The 27,568-nt window shown below is 37.0% G+C and overlaps 1 protein-coding gene across 2 annotated transcripts in view; it reads right to left on the reverse strand.

Moving 5' to 3' along the window:
- The window catches only part of LOC132103272 (R-spondin-2-like), a 53,025-nt gene that overhangs the window by 12,503 nt on the left and 12,954 nt on the right, over window positions 1-27,568 (reverse strand). For both annotated transcript variants that reach the window (XM_059508236.1, XM_059508235.1), the window contains exons 2-4: window positions 17,280-17,468; window positions 6,503-6,646; window positions 5,841-6,029 (exon numbers count right to left, since the gene is read on the reverse strand). In XM_059508236.1, coding sequence (XP_059364219.1) covers window positions 5,841-6,029; window positions 6,503-6,646; window positions 17,280-17,406 — 460 coding nt within the window. In that variant the 5' untranslated portion in view covers window positions 17,407-17,468. The remainder of the gene's footprint in view (window positions 1-5,840; window positions 6,030-6,502; window positions 6,647-17,279; window positions 17,469-27,568) is intronic.

The following is a 27,568-nucleotide window of genomic DNA, read 5'->3' on the forward strand; positions in this document are numbered from 1 at the left end:
AAAAAAATCATTATGTCAAATATATTTAATATCTTCAAATGCATACTAACTTTGACTGCCTTAAAAAAAAAAAAGAAAGAAATTGTGCGCACGATTTACTGATTCGTTCCCTCAGTGTACTAAAACGTGCACACGATTACTATTGCTTTCCTCGATTTACTACTGCGTTGCCTCGATTTGCTAAATCGTGCTCGATTTGATAAATTGTGCGCACGATTTAGCAAATCGAGGGAACAAATTAGTAAATCGTGAGCACAATTTATAAATTGAGTGAACAATATAGTAAATCGAGGGAACACAATAGTAATCGTGTGCATGTTTTAGTACATTGAGGGAACGAATAAGTAAATCGTGCACACGATTTAGCCTAATATTTTTTCCTACATGTCATGTGCGGGGCTCTGTAGGAGACAGACCAACAGAAAGATGGATAGAATGAAGGATTCGATTTCTACTTTGTCTTTTCTTAGGTGAGAATGTGTTATAAAAATGTATAGGTTATCCCTTAATCTAATGTAAAATCATAGTTCAAGCCTCTTTGGGTCATGTAAAATAGACAAAAGGTTAATTTAGATTAAATAAGTGGCAAAAAATAATTGCAAATCAGCCCCTTTAGAAAAACCTACCGCAAATCACGAAAGCTGCAATCAGTTGACTGGGATATCAATATCTCAACAACATCTTATAAATAATTCACCAAGAATCATTAAGGATCAATGACTATTGACAAACACCATTTGCTGTTGACCTCAGACCAGATGCCTATTCTTGGACACTTCATCTTCAGCCAGGCTTTAAATGGACATTTACTTTTGGTAAAACATTGTAAAAGACTGAGCAATTAATCATACAGAGCATGTAGCATTAGCAATGCCACAACACAAAGTTTAAAAGAAGACCAAATGGGAGATTATATGGGAACTGCTTTGTGAATGCAGAAAAGCGCGTTGGCTGTGAAAAAGTGGCCTCCTGCTCCCATGTCAGTCCTGTGGAGTCAGCTAATTAAAGAAAGATTAGTCCATTGGCACACCAGTCACAACAGACCTGGCGCAAGGCACAGATAATCACCCAACACGCCAGCCAATTAGTGAGCTCCACTTGCCCTGGGAAAACAGCACACGCTGCGCTCCTGCTCTATCCAGTGATAGCCCGCAATATTATCCAGGCATAATTCACCATTTATCATTCCTGAATTTCAACACTGAGTCAGGATCTCATCGGGAGTCGTCATTTGCGGATCACTTTCTCCTCCGAGAGGCTCAAGTTTTGGTGGGAATCACGAGGCAGTCTGACATTTATTAAATAAATAAGTGCAAACACACTCTCTCACACTCATAAGAGGTGGCGAGAAGCGTCCTCTATTTGTTTTGGAGGGGCACTTGGCACAGGACGAGCTTAAGAGACTCACATAAGAAGTGAATTAGTTGTCTGTGGAAGCTCGCATCTGTAGCAGGAATGTTTGAAAATCAAAAGACATTCAAGTATGGATTGGATTTTGGTTTTCCAAACTAAACACAGGGTCAGAGTCAGATCACGGTGCATAATTAAAATGCTTGGAGGACAAGGTTATCCTGCCAAGCCCCCAAATTCAGTCCGCTAACTAACCATAAACACACCAGTGCCGCGCAAAGCCATGCACACATTAAAAGATACTCTGCCAGTGTTTTCTCTGTGGCACAGAGGGGCATGCCTTGCTGCGGGTCTCGTCCTGCTTCCCTCAATAACAGATTAAAGGCAATAACTCCTCTGTGGGCATTACTTTACCATAGTCTCCATCTGGCTCCCAGACTGGCCTGTACTGACAAGCAGAGTATTTGGGTTTAGCTCTTTCACAGTGCTACTGTTGCTTGGATATCCGTCCATCCTCATCCTAAGAAGGGATGGCAAATAGCGCCAATACAGAGGGGGTGAAATATTATTGCATTCCAAACCTTTATGACTTTGTGAAACACAAAAGATGATCAGCTGTTTTTGTTCAGATATTGAAAGTCAGTGGGGTCCAAAATGGAGGTCTGCGTGGATCAATTTTTCATTACCGCTCCAGAGTTTCTATCCTGACCTCACCTTGTTGCATTCGTCGCAGCAGGCAAAAGGAAGGTGCTTTCCAGAATATTCAAACCTGATATTGAATATTAAACCGTTTATTTCTGTTGCGCAATAAATAAATAATTTTGTATAATTTCGAAAAATTGACAGTTAAGACCACACAGGTTAACAGTACAAACTAAGTTCAAATTGCAATTGTTTGCAAGCTGTTTACTACCTCCGTTTTAAAAAATAAATAAAAATAAATTAATTAATTAATTGCCCAAGTTGCAAGATGTTACATTTAAAAGTGAAAAGGATCATAAGTTACCTAAGAAGGACAAAGATTTGTCACAGATTTCAGGGCATATAGGAAAACCTATATGTTTCTCCTGTTTCAGAAATGGGAAATCAATTGCAACATGCAAGGCTCTTTGCCCCTGAGCTATAGAATCTAGAAACCACAGAAAATCGTTAAGAGTAGTCAAGCATGCATATCATTGCACTATGGAGTCTCACATGTTCCTGAAGTAAAAAAAAATCCCAATAGAGCCACTCGTAAGTGACACAAATGTGGATATGAATGGACTAATATTGCATTCAATACACCATTTCTAGCTGTCTGAGAATCTGAAAGCCGCTTTGCTGTGAACAGCAAAATTATCCAATAAGTCTCAATGTCGTGTTTGTGTCTGAACTTCAGTCACACTAAATCCAATGTCAGGGAATTACTACAAGGATTAACAAAATAATTGGAAGCAATAACAGTCTGAGTTGTTTGCACAACATTTAAAACAATTGACATTAAGTAACCTGCTGCTAGTTGGTTGCAGAAAGGCAGAGGGCTAAAAACCTTTTTGGAAAATGTTTGCACCAGGAAGGAAATTCTATCCTCAGAACAGCAATACTACTGACAGATGCTCCCTGCTGGAATATCACTGTACAGAGCACTTTCATGGCAGAATTCTCTTAGCATTGTTCTCTCTCTCCCTAGCATGTCTGGTCAGTCAGTTGATTTGATGACAGGGACTGGGTTAGGAGAAAGCTGGAGCACAGCAGGCATTTTATTTTTTCGCAAACAGCCGGGTGACTATTAATAAATTGTGTTTACGGCCCACCACTCTGAGGAGTCCCATCACGTTGCCAGAAAGAGGCTGTCTAGCCTGCTGGGAGAGCGTTGGCCTGGCAACCGACTCTCAGGTCCTAAATAGAATAGTAAATATTCCATATATTCTATTGAATAAACGGTGATATTCACCAATCGTTAGCAACAATACTGATTTATTTTAAAGTAACTTTCACTGAACTGAAATGTTAGAAATTTCTTTGTACATGTAAAATTAACATTAACTCATATCAATTAATGTTGCAAAATAATTTTTTATTCAATGTATGCTAATGCATTAATGTTAACACGTGGTTTGATTGAGAATCATTACTAAATTCTCCCACCCCTAGTAATACTTGAGGCTCTTAAGTTATACTAACAGCCAATCTAAAGTAACTGTAAATATCTACAGAAAATAAGGGCGTACTACTCATTGTTGCAGTGATGATTGCAAATGGTCTAAATGACTGGTGTCCAGATGTTTTCATCTTTTCTTAAGTCGCATGTGCACCAAGTTCAAGCTAGGGCTAAAGGTCTGTAAATTATGTCCAGCGACATTTAAGCTCATAGAAATGGAAGCTGGATGATCAGATAAACAATGCCAGTAATAAAGTCACATCTAGAATCCTATGATGTTATTTACCTTCTCATATTTCCTGCCTCTGTTTAATCCATAGCAATCTGCAAGGTCTGCTGTTACGTAATCTTATACCTATTTCTACAGGCGGGTGTCTAGTATCTCATGTTATGAGCATTATGGTAACAGGGTCATATTCTAGCACACTTCCCCACAGTCAACTTTTACCTAATTTTTCTTCTTATGTAGAGCAAATTTCCCGGCAGCAGGGCATACATAAACTTACACACGTGTACATGTTTATAGTCTTGCTGTAATCCTGTTTATGTCTCACAGAGTAATTTGTTATATTGCAGAGCAAAGCTGTCGTATTAGGTAGCATTCAGGGACTTATTCGCAAAGTCCTGGGAATCCAGTGTAATGTAGAGGTCAGTCGAGGGCTATGTTATCCTGGCCTCTCTTTTAATGAAGACACTAGATCAGGGGTAGACAACATCGCTTCTGGATTGCCGATGTCCTGCATAGTTTAGCTCCAACCCTGAAAAAAAAACTCACTTGTCTGTAGCCTTAGTAATACTGAAGACCTTGATTAGCTTGTTCGGGTGTGTTTGATTAGGATTAGATCTAAACTCTGCAGAACAGGGGCACTCCAGGACCGACGTTGCCTATCCCTATCCCTATATTTGCTTTGGGGTGCGTACGCTTTTGTGCGTATGCACAAAACACGTGTACATGACCATACAATTCAGGACTTCAATATGCTTACTTATGAAGTAATATCTAAAAGTAACAAATGAACTGCTTCACTTCATGTTCAGTTTAGACTTTAAGAATGGCTCACTGACCTCAGATGAGATAACTGAGACCAGTAACCATGCATCACAATGCCAGTTTTTAATTAAAGATGAATATAAAATACTCTTGGAAAAGGTCAAGAGGAGGGAAAAATTCCTGTGGAGAGAGCCAACATAGGGCCAGAAAATCACTATTTCCAACCTTCCTTCCCCACCTTACAGCCACTCGATGGGGAAAAGGGTCATGTTGACATGTCTGAAATGTATTCACTCAATCAGCACTAAAGCAACTGCCATTTTTTTGACTTAGAAATGATTTGAGTGAAGATGAATGGATTAAGCTTTAACGATGCATTCAAAACTGGTAATAGCTCACAGAGCAAAATTCAGTGACTGTGACCTGATACTGAGGTGGACTTTATGGAGATTTAGATATAGTACAAGACTGAGGTACCTAAATAAACAGTGGAAACTTAAGTTCAACTTTTTATTGCCTCAGGTCTCTGGGTTGACAATTAACCTTTCCATAATCAGTCAAAAAACTTTCTTAATGTGAATGTGCTGTCCTTTACTGACCTCCGAAATTGAAATTACATGTGAACTTGGTGTGACAGTATCATAAGTCAGTGAACACATAAGATTTAAGTTGCTCAGGTGAGCAGAAACAAATAAAATAAAAAAATTGCTGTGATGAAACGTCTCGATTAATTACCATTGTAAGTTTTCCCTGATAAGCCCTCCTGAATACGGTGATTATTTCTCAAGTAAACTTGGCCCATATCTTCTTAAACTAAACACTTAATAAAATATGTTTCCTTGGCGGTATTTACTAAAAAAATATTTTCCCTCCGATTTGACTTCTCATTTTAGTGGTAAAATACATGCAACACCTACCGCAAAAACTGTCTTATAGAGAAAGGAAACAGAGTACCATTGAGGAAACCTGCGCTTCATACTTTTTTAAGGAATTCCACTGGGAGGAGAAGAGAATAATTGAGAGAACACATAAGCTCTTAAGAAAAGAGAGAGAAAAAAACTAAGGCGAGCTGGCTAAAGTGAGCATGGAAAAATACTAATAAATCCTGAGTGAAAATGCCAGTCGACACTGAAAACTCAAATTGAAGGGCTGTGGTTGGACAGCCAACTTTTCAATCCAAAAAACAGAGCTCAATATTAAACAGGTGAGATGCAGATGGAGAGGCCACAGTGAAGAAGGTTTGGAAACCTAATAAAATTGATGATTTGCAGATAAAATGGAAGATTTGTATTTTAAAAAAGGTCTTGTTTTAAAAGCATGAGGAGATCCATATATGCTTCACCCATCACATACACTCACCTTTCCTGCAATGTCGCATAGCCATTTTGCATCTCCTGGACTCGGCGATGGTTGGACATAGTATCGTGTCCTTTGGTGGCTTCTTCACAATATGCCGTGTTCGGGTTTCCAGACCCCACTTAAAACCACAGGTTTTGTTTCTTCTGGTGCAGGTCCCCCACTCACTCCACTGGCCCACCTCACAACCCTCTATTGGGTGAAATAGAACTAGAATTTAGAGAACTAGTTGATGATAAAAACCAGTGATAGAGACTATGAAAGTCTGGATATGGTAAGATACAATTCAGTAATATTAGATAAGTATATTAGACACAGTAATAGTATGGTAAAATACAATGTTTGTAAAATCTAGCTTAAACTGGTAGCTGTGCTTTGGAACTTAGTAGCAGGTTCTAGCTGGTTGAAAAAAGGTTGATAGCTAGTCATTTGGTGATTCACCAGCCACTGTGTCCCAAAAACAGCTTTACCGCCTTAAATTGGTTTGACCATTTGGTTGCTAGTTTTTGTTGCTGGTCTAAGATGGTCTACCTAATGCTAATGACTAACTTGGTAAAACTAATGACCATCCTAGCTCGGTTTCATACCATTTATGTTTCAGAACAGCCACCAGCTCTATCTGGATTCTCCAGTTGGCTTGTATATAAAAAAAAAAGTTTACTTACCTCCACACTCCATGCTTTCCTCCAGAGGAGCAAAGCCCTCTGGACACTTTTCGAAGCAATGGCCCTTGTGCAAGTAAAAATCAGGCTTGCACTTTGTGCAGAAGTCTTTGCTGAAGCAGGCCTCACAGTTATCTATCCTACACCCTGTGAAGAAACAAGAGAGACAGACGTCAGTCGGGACAGCAGACAAACCTCCTCATCTGGAGTAGACTGGAGGGTGGGGGAGGGGATCAGTGTGAGAGAGGGATTATTATGGGTTGGGAAAAAGGTATTTTGATGCCTTTTTGAAGCATTTCTCTTTAGGCGAGTGAGATATTCCAGTGCAACTTCATCTGACATGCTTGCTGAGCCAGGGATTTGGGGGGTGTGGGAGTTCAGGGCTGCAGAACTCCAAAGATGTGATGATATCCGGAATGAGCAATTACCTCATCATGACCCCCTCACAGGAAAAAAAAGGAAAACAGAACACCTCCAAGCATTCAAGAGTACAGAGTTAGAAGGAAAGATTTATTCCTATTCCCTCTCTTGACTGGGTAAGCGGTGGCATACATTATTAGCATAAAATCATTGATCGCATAAAATCTTTACTATTTATTTTGTATTTTTTATCAAGAACGTAGCATAAAACAATTTTTTTAGCATTAAATCTTAATAAGAATCAAGCATAAAATCATTCAAATTCAATTTTAGCAAATAATGAACAAGAATATAGCATAAAATAATTAGTAGAATAATGTTTGATAAACTATAAAAAAGAATAAAATCTTAGGTTTTCAACAAGAACGTAGCATATAATCTGTATTAGCATAAAATCTTAATTTCTCACCAAGAGCTTGGCATTAAAATTAACATAAATCTGAGCTAAGTTTTAACAAGAATTTAACGTAAAATCATTATTAGCATAATAATAATAATAATAATAATAATAATAATAACAAAGATTTTGCATAAAGTCATTATTAGCATAAAAACTGAGCAAAGTTTTAACAACACTTAGAATAAAATCACTATTAGTATAAAATATTAGCAATGTTTGGGCAGGAACTTAATCTTAAAATCATAAGGATAGAAAACTTATCATTAGGATATAATTTGAGCAAATATTCAGCATATAATAATAATTAGCATAACATCTTATAAGGTTGTAGTTTAGGCCTAAGTGAAATGATCTAGTCTGGGACATCATGAAGTTCTGCTGTGTTAAGATCAGAGTTGGGCGGAAGGGAAACAAGGGTCAGGAAACTGTGAAGGAGGCAATACCACTGCACCGATCCTCCCACGCCCCGCCTTGCCACAGCATATCAAGGGCAGCTTGCCAGCATCTCATCAAGTTGTGATTCTGCAAATAGCACGTCAGGCAGAGTGAAATTACATGAGCCACACCAACAGGGCGATGCGCTGGCCTACATAATTAAAAGGAGCCACTGAGAGCTGTCTAATTTATGGTGCTTCTTAAAAGCTTCTTCAGAGGCCCGATTGCCTGATAGGCACTGGATCTCAGATTACAGCTATCCACAACCATGTGAAGCTGGCTGCAGGTTCCGCTCAGGTACGCCAGGGCACCTGTTTGTGGCAGGAAGTTGGTAACTTTTTCCAGTCTGCAGGTAAGCATGCATTTACAAAAGGATTTGAAAGAGAGAATCTGGCACATTACAAAGAGATAAAGATTGTGCTTTAATCTCTGACCCTCTCTGGGTTTTGGGATGGTTCTCACCATCACACTCCCCTAATTAGACCATCTCCAGCAAACCAGCCTGTCTCCTCAACTACATTCCTTCCCAACAAATGAGTCCTTCCCCTTTCTCCTTTGAACCCCTGAAGCCTCCGCCCACTTTTCCTGATCTCTCACGCTTTCTTTAACCAGTCCAAAACAATCTCATGCAGAGAAAATAACACACACACACACACACACACACACACACACACACAGACATATTGCACTCCAACAACCGTAATCACCATCATTATCACTCCCAGGCCAATGACTTTGATAAAGTATTTTTTGACCTTTTGCAAATTTTAAAACCAATATTTCTAGTCCTGTATGTCCTTAATGACAAGCAACACTCCTTAAGCCTAATTACATACACAATAGGTTCAATCTTCATATGTTATTGCTTAATTATTAGCAGAGAGATGACAGGACATCTTAGGAGAAATTATGAAGGGATGTTTTCAGCTAGCCCAGTTCTGAGTCTGCTTCGCCCTGCCAAAATTTTCACTGGACCCACAATTTTATTTTTTGTACTATTTTTCATTTTTGTTATTATTCATTTTTACTTTTATTATTTATTATTATAATTACCATTTTTAAATGTATAATTCTTAACATTTTCCTTACAAAAAGCCAGTGGGCCATCATAATTGTTTAACACTATTACAGAGACGAGACTTGAACTTGTGGTGCCAGTATGAGCACGACTGATCATGTTCACATGCATTCTAACTGCTAAATCATAGTTGCAACTAATGTTATACACACTTAGACAGAACCGAAGAGACACACAGATTAAAGAGACAAGCTGCTTTGCCTCGTAGTTTTGCTGTAGGGTAAGAATGTAAAACATGCCATTCAAAAAGAAAAAAAAAAGAAAGAAAGAAAAAGAAAAAAAAGTACATCTTCATCATGTCATTGTCTTTAACACCCTTGTCTTTACATCAGCCAAGACACTGGGGCAGAACTGCATCTTTTGTTTGACAAACACATGCTCTGGCTGGTCGAGTTACACTGTGCTGTAGAGATCTTGGCGCGGTGTCCGAAAAGAAGGCCACACAGATGGATCCACTCGCTTTTGTTCCCAAAGTAATCAGAGCTCTGGGAGTCTCTGTGTCACTACATGTCCAATCTATGACAGGGAGCAACAGCTAATAAATGAGCTTTGTAACAGAAAAGCTGCCTCTGTCCTCCACCTGATATACTGCAGCCATAGGGAGGCTGTCATCACATTCTGGATCGCTTACTTTAGGGAACTGCACAGGGAAAAGCTAAAAGAGCAACTATTGGCACACGACTCGTCATGAAATGTCATTTGTCATCCGTGATCAAGTGCAGATGTTGCAATATCAAAAATCACTGCATTGGAATATCAGAATTTAGTTAATGCTATACGTGTCTATGAGTGAATGTGGTGAGTTTGGGTTTAAAAGACTCAACTGTAGATAAAGTTTGAATCCCCTGGGCAAGATCCCCTGGCCCTACTAGAAAAAAAAAAAAAATTCTTGAGATGCAATGAAGGTGGTCTTCCAATAGGATTAACCTTGGGGCCTCTTTTGAAGGCCTAGATGATTACAGGAGACTAATATGACATAATTAGATCAGTTGTTCTCACACACACATGGGAATAAGGACAGACTATGGGAATCCGATGAAAGCCCAATGCAAGTGGGACAAAAAAATAAGCCTAAACAGACCATTTAAAAAGATGAAATTTCCTACTCTGCTGCAAACTGTTGCTTGAGATTTATCTTTGTCCTTTTTTTCCACTTGGGTTTTAGTGTGGTTTTCAAGTCAAGTGCATGTTGAGTTGAATCATCAAGCTTTAGGGGTGATCTAATTCTGAAAGACTTGTGGCAGGAATGCCTCTCTGCTGTGGTCTGGATGAAACAAAAAAAAACAATAAAGCAAATTATACTGTGGACATTCGAGCCAGTGTCATATCCAAGCGACTGTGAACCACGTTAGCCTTGGCTGTTGAAAGTTTAGACCTACTTCATTTTTAAGTTATTAAACTTGTAACAGTAACTGCTTTTAAATCATATATGGCAGTGCCTTGTAAACAAGGCGTAAATTTTGTAGCCAGTCTATTTATTGGTCACTTAACCAATGCATAGTATTCGGCAGCCATCTGCGGTGCAAAAGTGATGCCCATGTTTAGGGAGCAGTAAACCCGAGCCGCATTTTTCCATTTGTCAAATTAAAAGTGCCTCACTGAAAGAGTCTGTGCCATCTGACCTGTTTTGTTTATGGTGAATATATCATGCGGTTGACTTTCTCACACCCAAAAATGTCATTTTGTTCTGCCAGTGCGAACAACAAGCCCTCTGGGTTATTCATGAGGACCTTGGAGCATCTATTTGCATTGTACACGGGCGGCTTCCTGCAAGAGAGGAAGCTACTTAAAAAATGTATTTAGATACTTTAATAAGTTCACAGATTTTCAACCAGTTTTGTGACTTCTTTGGAAGTCTCAGGACCAAAACATTTTCATCCAAGCATTGCATTCAGTCTGGTGTTTAACCAGTGAAAAAGAAATTCAGACTCTGTTACAGAAGTCCAGGCCAAAATTCCAAGACTTGCCAGAATACACAAAAACAGACAACGGGGTAAAACAAGGGTAAACAATGGCAGTGTTTTCACAAGATTGAGGAATTTGATGTAATGTTTGGGTTTCAATCGATACAATGAACTTGAGTTTACAGGTAAGCTAAACTTCAAGTTAAAAGTACTCATAATATGTTCGACCTTTGATTGAAAGTAGCCGTTATTTTGCCCGTTCATTATTGTAGACCTGTTAGAGCGGTTTGTGTTGTTGAGTTGGGGAAGATGTAATATGTGAAATGGGTATTTGCAAAGATTGTCTGAAAACATGCTTTGTAGTTCTGCTAAGTGACACTAGTAGCACAAAAAAATGGCTTATTCCACCCTGTATAAATTTTTCTTTTATAAATGTCATTGCATTAGCATGTCATTGTATCAAACCAAGTGGCAAAAAATACAAGAATATATAACAGCACAAATAAATAAATAAAAGTAATTTAAATAAAAACACACTGTGGTTGTCAAGCATTAATAGTTAAAAGTCCAATTGGTTGGAAAGTCATTCTAAAAGCGGTTGAGAAAAAGTCTAACATCAATTGTTTACAGATGCCACTTGGTTTGATGTTTTGTTCTTAAATGCAAATGATATTCATTCCTATTAAGTGAGGCCTAACAGTCATTTTTTTTTTTTTGTAGACCACAATAATATTAACAAAAATGACAACTATTAAAGTCTCTATAAATGTAGAGTATATTAAATGGAACTTTACAAGAGCCATCTAAATTACCAATGACCAAACAGTAAAACTGAATTAAGGATAGGTGTACCACTTACACTGTCTGACAAATGGAGTTCTCTGGTGTGAGGCTGATGATACACTGGGCAACTTTTTTTGAGTAATGTTGCTTGTGCACTTTCTAATTGAGAATGGATAACAAATGTCTATCTGGATACTTAAGATTGGACGTGGGCCCTGTGTCTCACCTGGTTGCCTGTTGACGGCAACATTTTCCAAAGTTGCCCGGCAACATTGCTCAAAAAGTTGCCCCGTGACAGAGGGACCAACAGCAACTGTTCTTTTGCAGGTCCCAAATGAAATCACTTTAACTGCAACCCATTCTATCCCAGAGGGTACAGGACTCATTACCACATTGGAAGGACATATTGTGGAATTGTGTTGATTCTTTAACTACATATGGGTACCACTTTAGGCAACTGAAGTCCTTTCGTGTGGCTGAGGTCCACCTCGGTCCCACTGGATTATCAAAACTACCCGTAAACCTCAGAAGCTTAGGAAGGTTTCAAGTGCCTGCATTTGACCATTTAAAATAGTGACAAAGTGGGAATAATTACAACAACAACAGAACAATAGGAACAGTTTTTACAACACCAGGGATGATAAAACATAGTACCAAATTGGATGAATCAGTTATCCTTGACATACACTAGTCCTGGATGAACTATAATAATTGAACTACACGTCTAGGATATTGGCAATCAGAAAGCTTTAAAAGGGTTTCCGTATGAGTAAAGAGAGAACAGAGAACTTCACATGTGCACAAACAGGTCATCTGGGGACAATATATTTCATTCAGTGGAAGGCTGCTTACTAACATAGGCTATAAATCACATGAAAAATAATTCATAAAGTCATGAAGTCAGCTTTAAAACTCACAGCCCTCCGTGAAGAGAACTATCAGTAAGCTGTTAAGTACCTTGATGGCTGCTGTAAAGGTTATGGTTGAAACTAGTCTCTACTTGCAAGTTTTATCCTAATTCTCAGTCTGGAACCTTTTAATCTATTCCTGAGAAAGAGGGCGTGGGGGGTTTCCTTGTGGTGACACTGAAAGATTAAAATGTAAAAGGAGAAAAGGAGGGTTAAAGATGAGGAAGAGGGCTTTCACTTGACAACCTGTGGAAAAACTGATGGTACCATTGCACCATTTCTCCCTACATTCAGAGTTTATTTTCTAGCAATTATCTCTGCTTCATCCTTCCCACATGCTCTCTTTATCTGGGTAGCTTCAGTGGTAGGCTGAAGCAGTGTATGGGAGCAACTAACCAAAAGCAGAGAGGCTACTAATTTATGGTATTTTATCGCAACACAGTCAAACAATTTAGTGAGATCAGGTAATAATTAAACATGCTCTCAAAGTATGAATTTCTCAAATAACACTGTAGAGTCTTTTAGCAAGTTTCTTCACTCAGATGGTTCATTTTAACAAACCAGTTAAAAGGGTAAAAAAAACCTCAATGACAAATTAATTTGAATCAGCTGTCAGTTGTGTTTCTGAAACTCCTTGCACTGTATTTTACATTTTCATGAAATAAGTATTGTAATATTAAAGCAAAACAGCTAAATCTAGTTTTTTTTTTGTTTTAATTTTTCAAATTAATTATATAAACGTTTCGATTAAACTTTTAATTAAGAAATTAATTTATATAAATTAAATGTTATATAAATTTTTTGTTTTTATTAATTGCCTCTACTGCCATTGTAGGTGTACTGATACACTAGGTATGATGTTGATACACTAATTGATATCCCAATGATGTTTCGTGTCAGATAATTTCTGCTCTTAAAGAGACAGTTCACCAATAACTGAACATTTTGTCATCATTTACTTACCCTCATGTCATGCCAGAGTTTTTTTCTTCTGTGAAACAGTGTTATTTTATTATTTACTGCTAATTTACATTCACTTTTTTTCTGTTTTAATTTATTTATTTTTTTTCCTTAATACACATAAATTCTATAAATGCCCATAAAAAACATATGCACACAATTGTGTCAGATAAACATTTTATCCGATAAGACAAAATGTGCATAAACAACGATGGAAACACAAACAATCCTCCATGTGCATCAAAAAAGTAATGTGCCTTTGCGCTATGAGATGGGATACATGGACTAACCAGCGAACCGATCTCATTGCACAGCATCATAAATGTTTTTATGGTCTTTCTTAAATGCCTAAGCAATGCCTGTCATCATAAGTATTTATGTATAATGGCCTCCCAGAACTGTCTTACACGACTGCGTTCCCAAACAGCAGCATCAAGTTATTTATTATATATGAAATTATTAGGCATCTCCTACTTTACTTGGTGATATTTAGTGGCATTGTATCAGGTAGTGAAGATTTTGGCCTTTTTGACTCGTTGAATGGAAATGGTGCTTTATTTGCAAATGTTTTATGCAATATTCCAATTTTGTCAAGTTAAATTATCAACTTTGAATGGAAACATAGCAATTCACATAAAACATAAAACATAAAAGAAAATTATTTTTTCACATAAAATTGAGTAAATGATGACAGATTTTTTGTAAATTTTGGTTGAACTATCTTTTAAAGTCAATTGACCCTTTGCAAAGACCCGTCAAGCTATGGTGTTCTTACGCCACACATGTTTTCGTGCAGTGAAAAACATATCGCGGAGCAAAGAGGACAATGACAATGTGCCGTTCAAAACTTAAAAAAATAAATACCTTTTTTTGGCTCTTTAATGTGTCATGACAGATCGCTGTGGTGCCTCAGATCAAACGTCATGTGCACCGATTAACCTCTTTACTAGTTATAACACGAAATAAACATAAATGTACATCAGAAGGTATCTTATTTCAACCATGGAAAGAACCATGTCAATGCACACTATTTTTCAAGTTCAAGTCCACCAACATTAATCTACTCCTGTCTGGTTTATTTGTCAGACAAAATGGCAGATTCATAGTTATGAATCAATTATACAATGTTATAATTATATATTTAAATATTTAAAATATATAATTTAATTTACAAGTAGCTTGTAGGTTGGCAACAAAGTAAGCTTGGCTTCAAAGTAGGTTCCAAACACTGGGCTCATCTTCTTATAGTAGAGGAAAACCAGTCCAGCCTTGCTTCTACTCATTCGAGATGCTTGAGTCAAGCATATGATGCTCACCAGAGGTATGTCTGTGCATTCAATCTGGTGAGTGGATTTCAAAACCGCTCGACCCCACCCCACAGCAAAAGCGGAAGAGTCTTCACAGATGTAGTGCAAACCTGTCTCCTCTTTGCCTTTTTTTTTCACTCAGGCCCAGCAATTCTGCAAAGCCTTCTTAAATGAGATATTATCACACACACACACTTAGGGTCTAATGATAAGCAGCTGCTGCTTAAGTGATTTCAGAGCCTGTTTTTTAAAAACATGGTCAACTCCAACTGAATCCACCATTCCAGGCTCTTGGAAGAACCAAGTTGTGCTGAAAACCTGGAAAAGAGAGAAAACGGAGTGACTTTGAATGGCTCCTATGTGTTTTGAAATTGTTCCCAGTGACCCAGTAATTAGTTCTTGCATTACCCTGATAGAACATCCCATTATGACTGACAGACATGAGGAGCTTAGTGAAGACGACAGAAAAAGCATAACTCAAGGAGGGTCAAATGCGAAGTGGGATTACAAAGTCATGACTGAAACAGCGATCACATCAAAGTATGCTTTGCGCAGAGATTTGATGCTACGTGACGATGTGAGGTTTTGTTCTGGGAGAAGTTCTCCATGAAAGGAATCCAGATTAACTGGCCACATATCAGTATAATTTAAAACCAAAATTCACCCAGGACAACAAATTGTTGGAGGACACATTCTCAGAAAACAGCACGTCTTTTCCCACAGCTTAAGAACTTGACTACATTAACAAAATGCAGGTTGATGATTTTGATTAGCGGTCGAGAATGGGAAAACTCTATAACGCTATATAGCCGCAATTGGTACACTCAGTTTATGGTAAATGAGGCGTTTAAACATTTACCCTCCTCCTTATTTGATAAAATTGGCAGATAAATCTGTATCTAGTTTGTTGAGTTGAAAAGGACTCATTACCTACAGGGGTGTCTGTACAGCATCTGGGTTTATTAGTATTGTAGGTCCTGACACACTCCTCTGAGGTTCTAAGTCTGTCTGTCAGGAGTTTGGCTTAACAATCCAACGAGTTAAGAGTTTTGTTTTCACATGAAACACAAAGCCAACACCTCAGGCTTTTCACTTAACCTCAAAGGTCCAGAGTGTCTAAGGCCTGGCACAAATGTTAAAATAAGGTAATAAAATAAAGGGCTTGGAAGGAGAGGGATACAGAGTTCCAAATGGATTATTATGGCGCTTTTCCACTGCATGGTACGGCACGGTATGGCTTGGTACAATTCACTTTTGGGGGGATGTTCACTGGCTACAGTATCTGGTAGCTGGTACTTTTTTTAGAACCACCTCCGTTGAGGTTCCAATGCTGCTTTTCCACTGTTTTTACAACTCTGCTCGATATGGCTCAGTACGATATGGCATGGCTTGACTCGGCTCGGTTTGCGTTTCCAACACAGTTTAGTACCGCTTTAGAGTGGGCGGGATTATTTACATGTCACTATTGTTGTGCCACCTACTACTATTACTACATCTACTGCCGCAACTCGTGAAAAACTTTTTCTTTCGTCGTCGTCCCATCAAGCTCTCACTGGATCCGCTCCTCTGCTATCAACGAGAGGAACATCTGTACTTCCTCAACAGATAATGAAACAGACATTTTTGGGTTGTTAAAAAAAGTGCGCTCGTTCAAAACAATTGAGTTCGCTTCTTCATTTGGTGTGCTGATTTAAATCTAGTGGTTCAGTTGTGTTTGTGTCGCAAGTTTGAACTCAACCGAGGTGGTACAAAAAAAAAGTACCAGGTACTGTACCCAGTGGAAACCGCCCCAAAAGTGAACTGTACCATGCCATACCATGCAGTGGAAAAGCACCACAAGTGAACCGTACCGTTACCAAAGCGTGATGTGTAAACTCTGCTGATCGTGGATTAGCCGGAGAGATCGTCACTGAACTTGCGACACAAACACAAAAGAACCGCTAGATTTAAATCAGCACAGCCAGCGTAGAATCGAACACATCTGTTTTGAAATGTTAAAACCTAGATCCAATGATACAAGCAGAACTGTTGCATGCTGTTCTTTTGTACATTTGTCATTTTGAATTAAATTGTTATATGGCATCACATTCTCTTTGTGGACAAAGAAGAGGTTAGAAGAGGTTTAGGTTGCATTCAGTGGATAGAACAATTTGACCATTTAAAACAAAAGACTAGTTTTTCAGTTGCCTGAACAGCAAGTTGATTTTGGAAATATTAAGTTTTGTACATCCTTAATTGTTGCATTAACAATGCAACATACGTTTGCTAAGAGAACTGTTTTAAGGGACCTACATGATCTAAGTATGTCAGAAAGCCTTTAAACCAATTATGGCACATGGAAAATACTGGGGAGAAAAGTCAATAAACAGATTTGTCAGTTCACTCATAACAAGTTTACAAGCAATTTGAACATCAAATGCAAGGCAGTATTGCTTCACTTTAAGTATTCACAGTACGTGACCACATAGAGCTAAGCTCTCACTCAAACCCATGTTAAACCAGCGTGTCTGTGCATTAGCATTCACATACCAGTGCTATACAGTATGTAAGTGGGGAAGTGTAGTAAGTGTACAGTAGGATCTTACTGGAGCACATGTTGATCTCTGTCCCGCGCATGCCATAGTAGCCTGACGGACAGGCATGGAGACACTCGCCATACTGCCTCATCCTCTCCCTCCTCAGGAACAGGAAGAGCTTGGGTTGGCAGTTCATACACCCGTTGTCCTTGGAACACACCGAGCAGCCTTTACAGATGGGATAAGCTCCATAACTAGCTGTAATAAAGCAAGACACAAAAAAGATCAGTTTACCAGCAAATAACACCAAAAAATACTAAATCTTTTTGCCAACACTTTCCATTTTATGACCATATGCCACATGCGAATTCAGTACAAAAATGATTGAAAAAAAACAAAAACAAAAACAATTGATACACAAAGTAAAAAATATATAAAATATATAAAATAAATTAAGTGCTAAAATACTTCCAGAAGCAAGTTTTGCATCTGTTCTAAAACATATGCATTGTAATGCCTAAGCTTCAACCATGCCAAATAATAACATTAAAATATACAAGCAATTGTCCGACTGTCTATATTTGCCCTTGCATGTAATCTATTTTCCATTCTAATATGCAGTTGTTTAACACAGACACTTGTATGCAAATGTGTATTGAATAGTAAACCAATTCAAATGCAATAAATATTGAAGCTTTCCTAAGTGCTAAATACATGAAAATTGCATTCCGTATGGATTTAATATTAAATGCAAGATTGTTTGCTGAAAAACAGGACTATCAGCAACCCTAATCTTTACCTAGTAGGGATTTGCAGAATGTACTTAAGTAAGAAAGCAAAAGCACACATTTTTACTCAAAACAACTTACTGTACACTTACACTTACTGAGGTTAAGTGCCTCGCGCAAGGGAAACTGGTGATAGATCACGACTTATGTCTTGCAACTGAACCAGCAACGTTAAGTTGTAAACCACTACACCACAGAGCAAGCTAACTGCAAAGTGCCCTGTTGAACGGTTAAATGTGTGGCGCTATAGAACTGTCACAGACATTTTCATTGACACATAAAACTTTCACTGACTAAAGAAACTGTCATTACTGTGACACTAGCTAGGCCTGATGCTTTTGCAGAAGAAACCATTTTTAATGTAAGCAGCACAGTGATTTGATTCAAAGCTCAACTCCTGTATGTAGAGTTCAGACAGCCGCTGAAAGGCCAAAACCACATCGACTCTGAGCAGGATCATGTTGCTGGTAGAAGACAAAGGAGCCAGTAACAACCATACCATTTCACAATAAAGGTCTCTTAATCTAAGTTCCTTAGCATCCCCTTTACAGGAAAATGTCCTTGGGCGCACACAATAGCTGCAAACCAGAGACATTGTTATTGATTGAAGCCAAGTTTTAAATATCACAAACCGAGATAGTGTAACAGTCCGAACTGGATGACCCACCACAATGCTTTATAAAATATCATGCACTTTGCTGACCTTTTTCCCCATTCCCTTTTTCCCCTCATCTTTTCTTCAGTCTGAATAAATAATTGAGATTTAAAGCAACATTGAAATAGCTTCTGCATGGCTTATACAAACATTGTTCTTTCGTGTTAAATAATAGGCGACATTCAGAAACATTTTCCATAAAATTATACATGAGAAAGCTTTGAGAAAGATGGACAAACCATTCAGTAGGAGTGTAGGTTTGCTATTTGAAATAATTCTTACTATTCTCAAACCTTCATCATTAGGCTGTGTCTCAATCTGCTTCTTAGATGAGCAAATGCTTGTCAATGCCTCACTGCACTAGAAAGTTTGCTCGCTAGAAATTCCCAGAATGCACCTTAGAATCAGTAAGCACTGGCAGCTCACTAAATTCACTGCAAACATTGTCATGTTTATGCCAGGGTTTAGTTGAACAAGGTCCTTCCTAGTGCTCAAAACTGTATTAATGATATACTAGCGGGTGAAATAAGACACAACCTCTTTAATGCTAATGTACCATTTACAGTTTTCACATTTGAGAAAGGACTGAAAATATTACTCAAAAATGATTGACTGCTTTGGATTAGAGCCCCAAATATGTGATAACAGACATATAGTAATATACCATATACAACAATTACTTTTTATCTGTTTTTTGTGGAGGTAGTTCTTTAAAATATCAGTGATGTAAAATTATAAAAATGCATTTGTAATCATCAGACAACGTTTACTGTACTCTATATGCCACACAATCAATACTATATGCAATACACACAGTCAAATTTACATTGTAAAAATGCAGCGTGGCCAATCAAGTAGTCTACAATAAAAAGCCCTAGAGCTGATTAGGATGTCTAGGTCAAGAGTAAAGATTTTAAATATTTTTTAAATGTATCATGCTGTTTTTATGGTATTAAAATATAGGCAACTTTATTGTGTAGTTTGTTTCATGCCACGTGACATCACTGTTTTTATAATAAGGAAATTATCTGGATACATTTTTTCCCAAACCACACATAAAGGCATAAGTTATACAGTTTGAACATGTTTAAAGAAACCTGACATCCACCATAAATTGGTAAAAATCTCTTTGACTCAGCCCACACTTCAGACCTGATTGTGATCGTAGTGCAGAAAACGGGCAGAAAACAAGGACTGGCATGAGGTTGGAACTTTAAAGAGCTGAGAACTATCAGAACATTTCCCTTATTGAATTTCCCTAATTGAAGGTGGTATGGCAATATTACAAACCGTTTCCCCTGTTTCTTAATCATAGGGGTGTTATTTCATTCATCCCACTGTCAGAGGCAGAACTGTTTCAGCAAAGCCTTGCGGCAGATAAATGATTTATTTCACTGCTGCTGTCAACATGAGCTTGAACAACACTATTGACCTTGAATGATCGCATATCAGCGCAGTGATCACCTAGCATGGTCATGCCATTTACCTCATCGACTCGCATTTATTTGTTATCAGTTGTATGGCATGCCATTCAGACCTTAATGGGATTGTGCTACCACTGGCCTAGTATTTATAAATGAAAACAGTAAGAGACGTAAGATGTCTCTTTCAAGATTTTTTGGATCAGCAGCATGTCTGAGGACGGCTTTCCAGCTCTGACCACAGGCATGTCAAAAAGGAGGCTGGGATCTGGTACGTCTAGGGCAAGGATGTCCAAGAGCCACCCTTAAGGGCCTAGTGCTTCCACATTTGAAAGAAATCTTTTCACTGCCAGCTGATTTATACCTGAAGCTATGACTGGAGTCTTTCATTCCGCATCGTATTTTCATCAATTCATAGAGGGGATCACATTCAAGCCCCAAACCAGAAAATATGATGGCTTTCCAATATCACTGTCAAATTGGGTCTTCAAGAGACACTGAGATCCAAGAAAAAGCACACTATGGGACCCTATTCATTTTCTGCATTCAACTCAATTTATATTTTATGTATAGGCATTTATTAATTTTTTTTTGTGCAGCAATTTGCCCTAGTTGTTTAAATAACAAAAAAAAAAAAACTTGTCAAGAGAAAAACCGAATGACCCAAGAGGCTTTCATACATGCAAACAACATCTCTGTCAATGTTTTTAAGTCATTCTAGAATGCTAATTATCTAAGTGTGTCGGTCTGGCAGAATTTACAGTTCTATGTAAATTACAGTGGATAAGCCTAATTTGGCTGCTAAGAGTGTTTTTTGTTCCAAGAATCATACCAGCATGAGCTTTAAACTTTACCATAAGTCTGTCATGTTATCCTGCTGAAGTGTAACTTATTCTGGCAAGTGTGTATTATGGAACTAAAGAATTATTTCTGTTTGACACAAAAAAAAGCACATTTCTTGTTTTAACGTCACAAATCCACCCCTGAACTGAGAACAAAATAATACATCAGGCTTTATACTCACAGTCTCAATTTCTTATACAAATTTCAATTTATGTACAATTATTACTGATCCAATAAAAACAAAGTATAATATCTAACACAAACAGATTTGATAAAGGAATAGTTCACTTAAAAATGAAATTCTATATGCGTTCTTTCACAACATTGGCCCTCACCGACTTTTAATGTACGGAGAAAATAATGCAAAGACATTTTTCTAAATATCTCCATTTGTGTTCCACAAAAGAACGAAAGTCTTACAAGTTCCAAACAATGAGGGAAAATCACTGAATTTAAGGTGAACTATTCCTTTAAGTAGGCTGTTGATATGCATATTAGATGTGCACATCAATGGCAGACAACTTACTGAACTTGATTTACACAATTAATAATTACAATGTGTAAATGAACAAATAGTGATTATACACTGCTTTTTTTTAATAATAATAATTTTAACTGTAAAATATTGTAAAAACACTACGAAAAAGTTAATAGGTTAATAGTAAGTTCCTGTACTACATAGAGGGAAAAACTGTAAAAGATCTAACCAGACATTTCTTGTAATTTTACAGTAAAATGCTTGTACAATTTTTAGAAGTAAAAAAAAGGAACAAATCATGGATCATTTAAAGTAAAAAAAACTGTAAACTGATATTCCCAGAATTCCCTGTGACACTCATGTTTGTTAAAAGTTGTGGTTTTATGTTACATCTGTTGTTTATTGAATGTTTATTTTATTATTTAAATGTCATGTGTGTTTTCATGATGGTTTTTAGTGTTTGCATGAATGACTCTGTGCACCTTTTATATATTAGAATATACTTCAGCCTGTGGAATTGCTACTCGTGATAAACTGATTCTTCATATTGCTGTCTCTTTAACCACCTGCATTATTATGGTGGTTGTCAATTTATGTTAGCAGGGTGCATTGTTGACTTTACTAGTTTACACTCAAATTGTCTTGTTTGCAAATTACAGTTTTATACTGTAAATTTAGTTTGTTCTGTAAATGTTTTTACATTTTTATTACACTATTTAGTAAAAATTATGAAACTTTTTTACAGTGCAAGTCAAGGCAAATTAAAACACATTTTCAAAAATATACTTAAAATAAGAATCAAAATAACAACTGTGGGAGAAAAAAGGACAGCATTCGACTTTGCTGAAATGGATGCATGTAATTTTTATTAATAATAATAATGCTGAAATGCAAACTCTGCAACAAGAACCTTCCTCATTTAAATTGAGCATTTGTCAGCCTCTCCTTGCAAGTGCATGTGGGTAATCTGAGATGGCCTCTGTGACACACTATATAATGAATTATTACATTTCATAATCAATGTAATTATGCAGCTTTACACACATACTCAATAATAAAATAGGTTGCAAATGCATGCTGACCCGACCACCTGTGGATTCTTTAACCTGCCCTTTCCCCATAACAAAGTGAAAAAGTTTACACTGAAAGCACGGGACAAATGCCTTCTTTCATCATGCATTAAACAATCCACCTACAACCTAAACAACTGTATTTACAAAGGCTTTATCCTCTTTGAACATTTTTGCTAAAGACATCACAACGACTCATTGCAGCCTGCCCAGAAAACAATTTCTCAAAATTGTCTAGAGTCTAACATTGTGTTGGGTAAAAAGAGCAAACTGTTTGGTCATACTGTCTCCACCATTTCTGTCAGCTGAGAATGAGGTTATAAGAGGGAACGCAAAAGCACCAGAACAAACGTATTAGAGGTGAATGTCTTGATTTGTTTGGGGAGCAAAAGGAAGTGTTGATATTTTTCTAAAGGTGTTATTTTGTTTTTAGCTATCTTTTCTTTTTCTTCCCTCATTCTCTCAATAGTTCAAAAGTTTTCTGGGCACTTACTTTCCTACTTTCATCTGAAATCAGCACATTCCTGTTGAGATCGTCTCTCAGGAACATCAAATGACAAGTAAGTCATCCATCGGCTCGAAAATATTCATCTGCAGACATTCCAGCAAATAAATGTAACTTAAAAAGAAATGAAAGATTTAGCCAACAATATTCTGCGCTAGTTTCACTGTGCCCAGTTTCTGTAGGGAGACTGTGGTTCATTCAGGTAAATGCAAAATTCTTGGTCCTTCATTCATGCGAATCACAAAACTCATAACACAACATATGGAGTGTGTTGCCTTCATTTAGCTTTGGCTGGCTTTGTTTTGAATTCTCATCAACAGTAATTACAGAGTGAGTGAAATCCAACAGAAAAAACATGGCAATGGCAAACCCCCACCTCAAAACCTCCAGTGATCTCTCTTTCTCACACTCACAAATACCTATGACATCATACGATGCCATGATCCCTGTCCCTACAATCTTATTGATATCATATGTCATATGATAATGATATGTCAGTATTCAAAGCTGTAAAAAGTTAAGATACAAGTCACTCTAGAAGAGGAGGAGGAAACTGTGAAGAAGCATAGTATGTCCAACACTGAGGCTAATTTACTGTTTACTGTTGAATTAGTGAGAGTTGTCTGAAAGACAGATCATTCTCTGTATCTCTCTACATAAGCCAAAATGCTACTACTATTAAATAAAGCGAAAGCGGGATCATTTGCAGTCTGATTCTTCTCTAATGTTGCACATAAAACAGTTTTACAGATGATTTACATGACATTTTCACAATGTACTGTAAAGATTTTGAAGTATTATCTTTAAGTTAGAACTGTAATTTAAAGTTTAAGGCAATAACTGAAATTGTAAAACTAAAGTCTAAGCTGTCGGACCACTCAAACAAACAGGAATCACTTGCTTATAGTTTTTTTTTAACACATGCAATACATGGGATAGCAAACTGGGGAAAGAAAACATTTTCTTTTCTTTTTTTATGTTCTACACTTCAACCATTATTATTTTTGTATTATTTATATATCATTATATTAATTATTGATATTTTAAATGAACTTTATTATTTTTTTTTGTTTTCTTAAAGTTTTCTGATAGATTTTATATATATATATATATATATATATATATATATATATATATATATATATATATATATATATATATATATATATTATTTCAGTTTTATTGCAATTAATAAAAAAAAGTAATAGTTTTAGTTAACAATAAATTAACTGCTTTATATCACCCTACAGAATCCACTACACTGATCTATCAAACCACAGAATTGCATCTAGAATATTATGGTCATGCTGAATAAGGCATTAATATGTGCTTTATAAGTACTAATATACAGCCATACTAGTAATATGCATGATAATAAGCAACTAGTTAGTGAATAGTGTACCCTAATCTAAAGTGTTATCCAAAGTTCTAAATTTTCTCTAAAAGTCTAAAAGTTGTTAATGAGTAATAAGCTTCATGTTACTGAGAATAAAGAGAAAATCAGTAACAGTCTTCATCGCCTGGCTCGTTTTTGAAATTCTGTCATTATTTACTCACCCTCGTGTCATTCCAAACCTTTATAACTTTCTTTCATCAGTGGAACACAAAAAGAGATGTTAGGCTGCATGACAGCCTCAGTCACTATTTACTATTCAATAGTAATCTCCACTTGTGGAAGGAAGAATGTCATATGGCTTCAGAACAACATGAGGGTAAGTATTTTTGGGTGAACCATCCATTTAGAATCAGAAACTCTTGTCTCTTATAATGGAAAAGAAACTGGGAGTGTGCAATAAAACTTTCAGTTCATCCACTAAAAGTTCAGCCCCCACATTGTTCCACATGGTTGAAGACAGTACATGGAAAACTGCATCAATCCCCCCGCATTTGTTGCATCTGACTTTATTTGTCATGGTCATGGGTATGGAAATCAGACTTTGCTGAAGATTAATACATCAGAGCCAGAATGGTGGTATATGGCAAGGGTGCGTTTTGCTCTACAGGCACATTTCTCCTCCAATTTAGCAGAAAATATGCTGGACTTTACCTCTGACTACTTTGCAGCTGGAAATAGTCAGGATTTAGGCATCCATGTCCCCCCACCCTCCACCCAACTCCAGTTTACTTTAACAGATTGTACTGTATGCATATGTTTACAATTTAGGGCAATCTCATTACTTATAATGATTCTGCACCATGTGTCTGAGCAAACACATTTGTTTCACTGCACTGGCTTATTAGCTTAGTGAGAGTGTTCTTGTGATACAGGCCCAGGAGACATGGCAAGCACCGATAGATTTGTTGATTGGATCAGCGTGACTGAATCGGTGGACTTGATATCCAAACATACCTTGTAAGCTTGAGCACCTGGTACTTGTGGGATTCAGGGATTCAGACGACCTGAGGGCAAACCTGCTGAAGTATATGCTAATAAGCCCAGGCATGTCTTTTAGTCCGAAGAGAGATTGTAGAGCACAAACACGGACTGATAATTGTTGATTCAAGTAGTAATTAATAGGAAATACAGTTAAGGTAATACAGTTAAGACAATAACTTAAAATCTGTCTCTATATCTTAACTGTAATGTTTCCTTATTGATGAAAAATTTGTAAACATATTTACTTGATTAAAGGTCTTTAAAATTTGGGGTTCGTAAACATATGGTTGTTGGTTCTATCCTTGCAGGGGATGATACAGGAGAAAAAGAGTTTAAAGAAATTGAATAAAAAAATTATGATACAATTAAATAAAACATAACAAATAAGATAACATATTGAAAAAGTAGGTTATAAAACACACTATTTCCACATGAATTCTTCTCAGAGTGAGATGATCTGTTATGGTCTCAGTTCTGCAGAGAAGAGGGGAGAAAGATATAAACTAAAAAAAAAAAAAGTATTTTGGTATAATTTTTGTATAAAAAAAAGGTAAATACACTAAACTTTACACTAAAATTGTCTATTAGGACTTCTTTAAACAAAACATATCTTGATTATGAACTGAATTTTATTTATTATTTGCACTGTTATTATTTAATTATTATATTCATATTTCTTAAAATAATTTAATTTGTATGAAACTGTTTAAACTTTTAAACAACAGCAGTGTAAAGAAAGTGGTACAGAAGCGAAGACAGGAGGGTGGTGGTGGAAAGGGTGGGAAGTGGAACAGCTAAAATTAGCACACCTGTTGGTAATTTATCACACATAAACCTCACACCTAATTTTCACACCTGTGGCACAATGGGGTCTGAATCCCGCAATTCAGTCACACATGCTGTTCTACACACATGCTAAGAAGCTAACAGTGAGTTCCCTGCATGGAGAAAGACCATCATGGCCAAATATCAGAGAGACAGGGATTTTTTCACACCATTGAGCATTAGTGGACATAACAAGACCCTCTTTTTCCACCTGCCAGTCATCCAACTGCATGCCAGTTTATAATAATACCACCGCAATTCTACAATCCAGTATAAAGTTATGCAAGAGTGACGATTCACCAAAAAATGAACATTCTTTCACCATTTATTCATCCTCATGTCAGTCCAAATCTGTACAATTTACTTTCTTCTGTAGAACACAGAAGAAGATATTTTGAGGAACATTGGGGCCCAAACAATATTGGATGGACTTTCAATTTATATACAGTACAGACCAAAAGTTTGGACACACCTTCTCATTAAAAGATTTTTTTTTATTTTCATTACTATGAAAATTGTAGTCACACTGAAGGCATCAAGGGCTATTTGACCAAGAAAGAGAGTGATGGGGTGCTGCGCCAGATGACCTGGCCTCCACAGTCACCGTATCTGAACCCAATCGAGATGGTTTAGGGGTGAGCTGGACCGCAGACTGAAGGCAAAAGGGCCAACAAGTGCTAATCATCTCTCGGGGAACTCCTTCAAGACTGTTGGAAGACCATTTCAGGTGACTACCTCTTGAAGCTCATCAAGAGAATGCCAAGAGTGTGCAAAGCAGAAATCAAAGCAAAAGGTGGCTACTTTGAAGAACCTAGAATATGACATATTTTCAGTTGCTTCACACTATTTTGTTATGTATATAATTCCATATATAATTCCACATGTGTTAATTCATAGTTTTAATTCATAGTTATATATATATATATATATATATATATATATATATATATATATATATATATATATATATATATATATATATATATATATATATATATATATTTCCTTTAGCATTTGATAAAAGAAAGTGTACAGGAAAGCCACACAAGGTTTAGAAGAACATGAGGGTAAATGACAGAAATTTAATTTAAGATCAAAAGGTATTGCCCATGATGCATTTTGCCACTGCTGACACAGGAAGCAGAACTACAGAAAAAAATAGGGCCTTTTGCACCGCTTTAGTTCCAGAGCTAAATGTACAGTACTAAAGTACTGTGACGATTTTGCGCGAATGTTTCCCAGTGCCATTTAAAGGGATTGCATTCACACAGACTGTGTGTACTAGGACGTGACGTAAGTCGGTCGACAACGATGTCATTTGTGTGCGATGTTCAACAACATTAACAAAGAAGAACAACATTAACAACAGGAGAATGGAGGACGCTGTGATTGGAGC

The sequence above is a fragment of the Carassius carassius genome, chromosome 24 (assembly GCF_963082965.1).
Source record: "Carassius carassius chromosome 24, fCarCar2.1, whole genome shotgun sequence".
Lineage (NCBI taxonomy): Eukaryota > Metazoa > Chordata > Actinopteri > Cypriniformes > Cyprinidae > Carassius > Carassius carassius.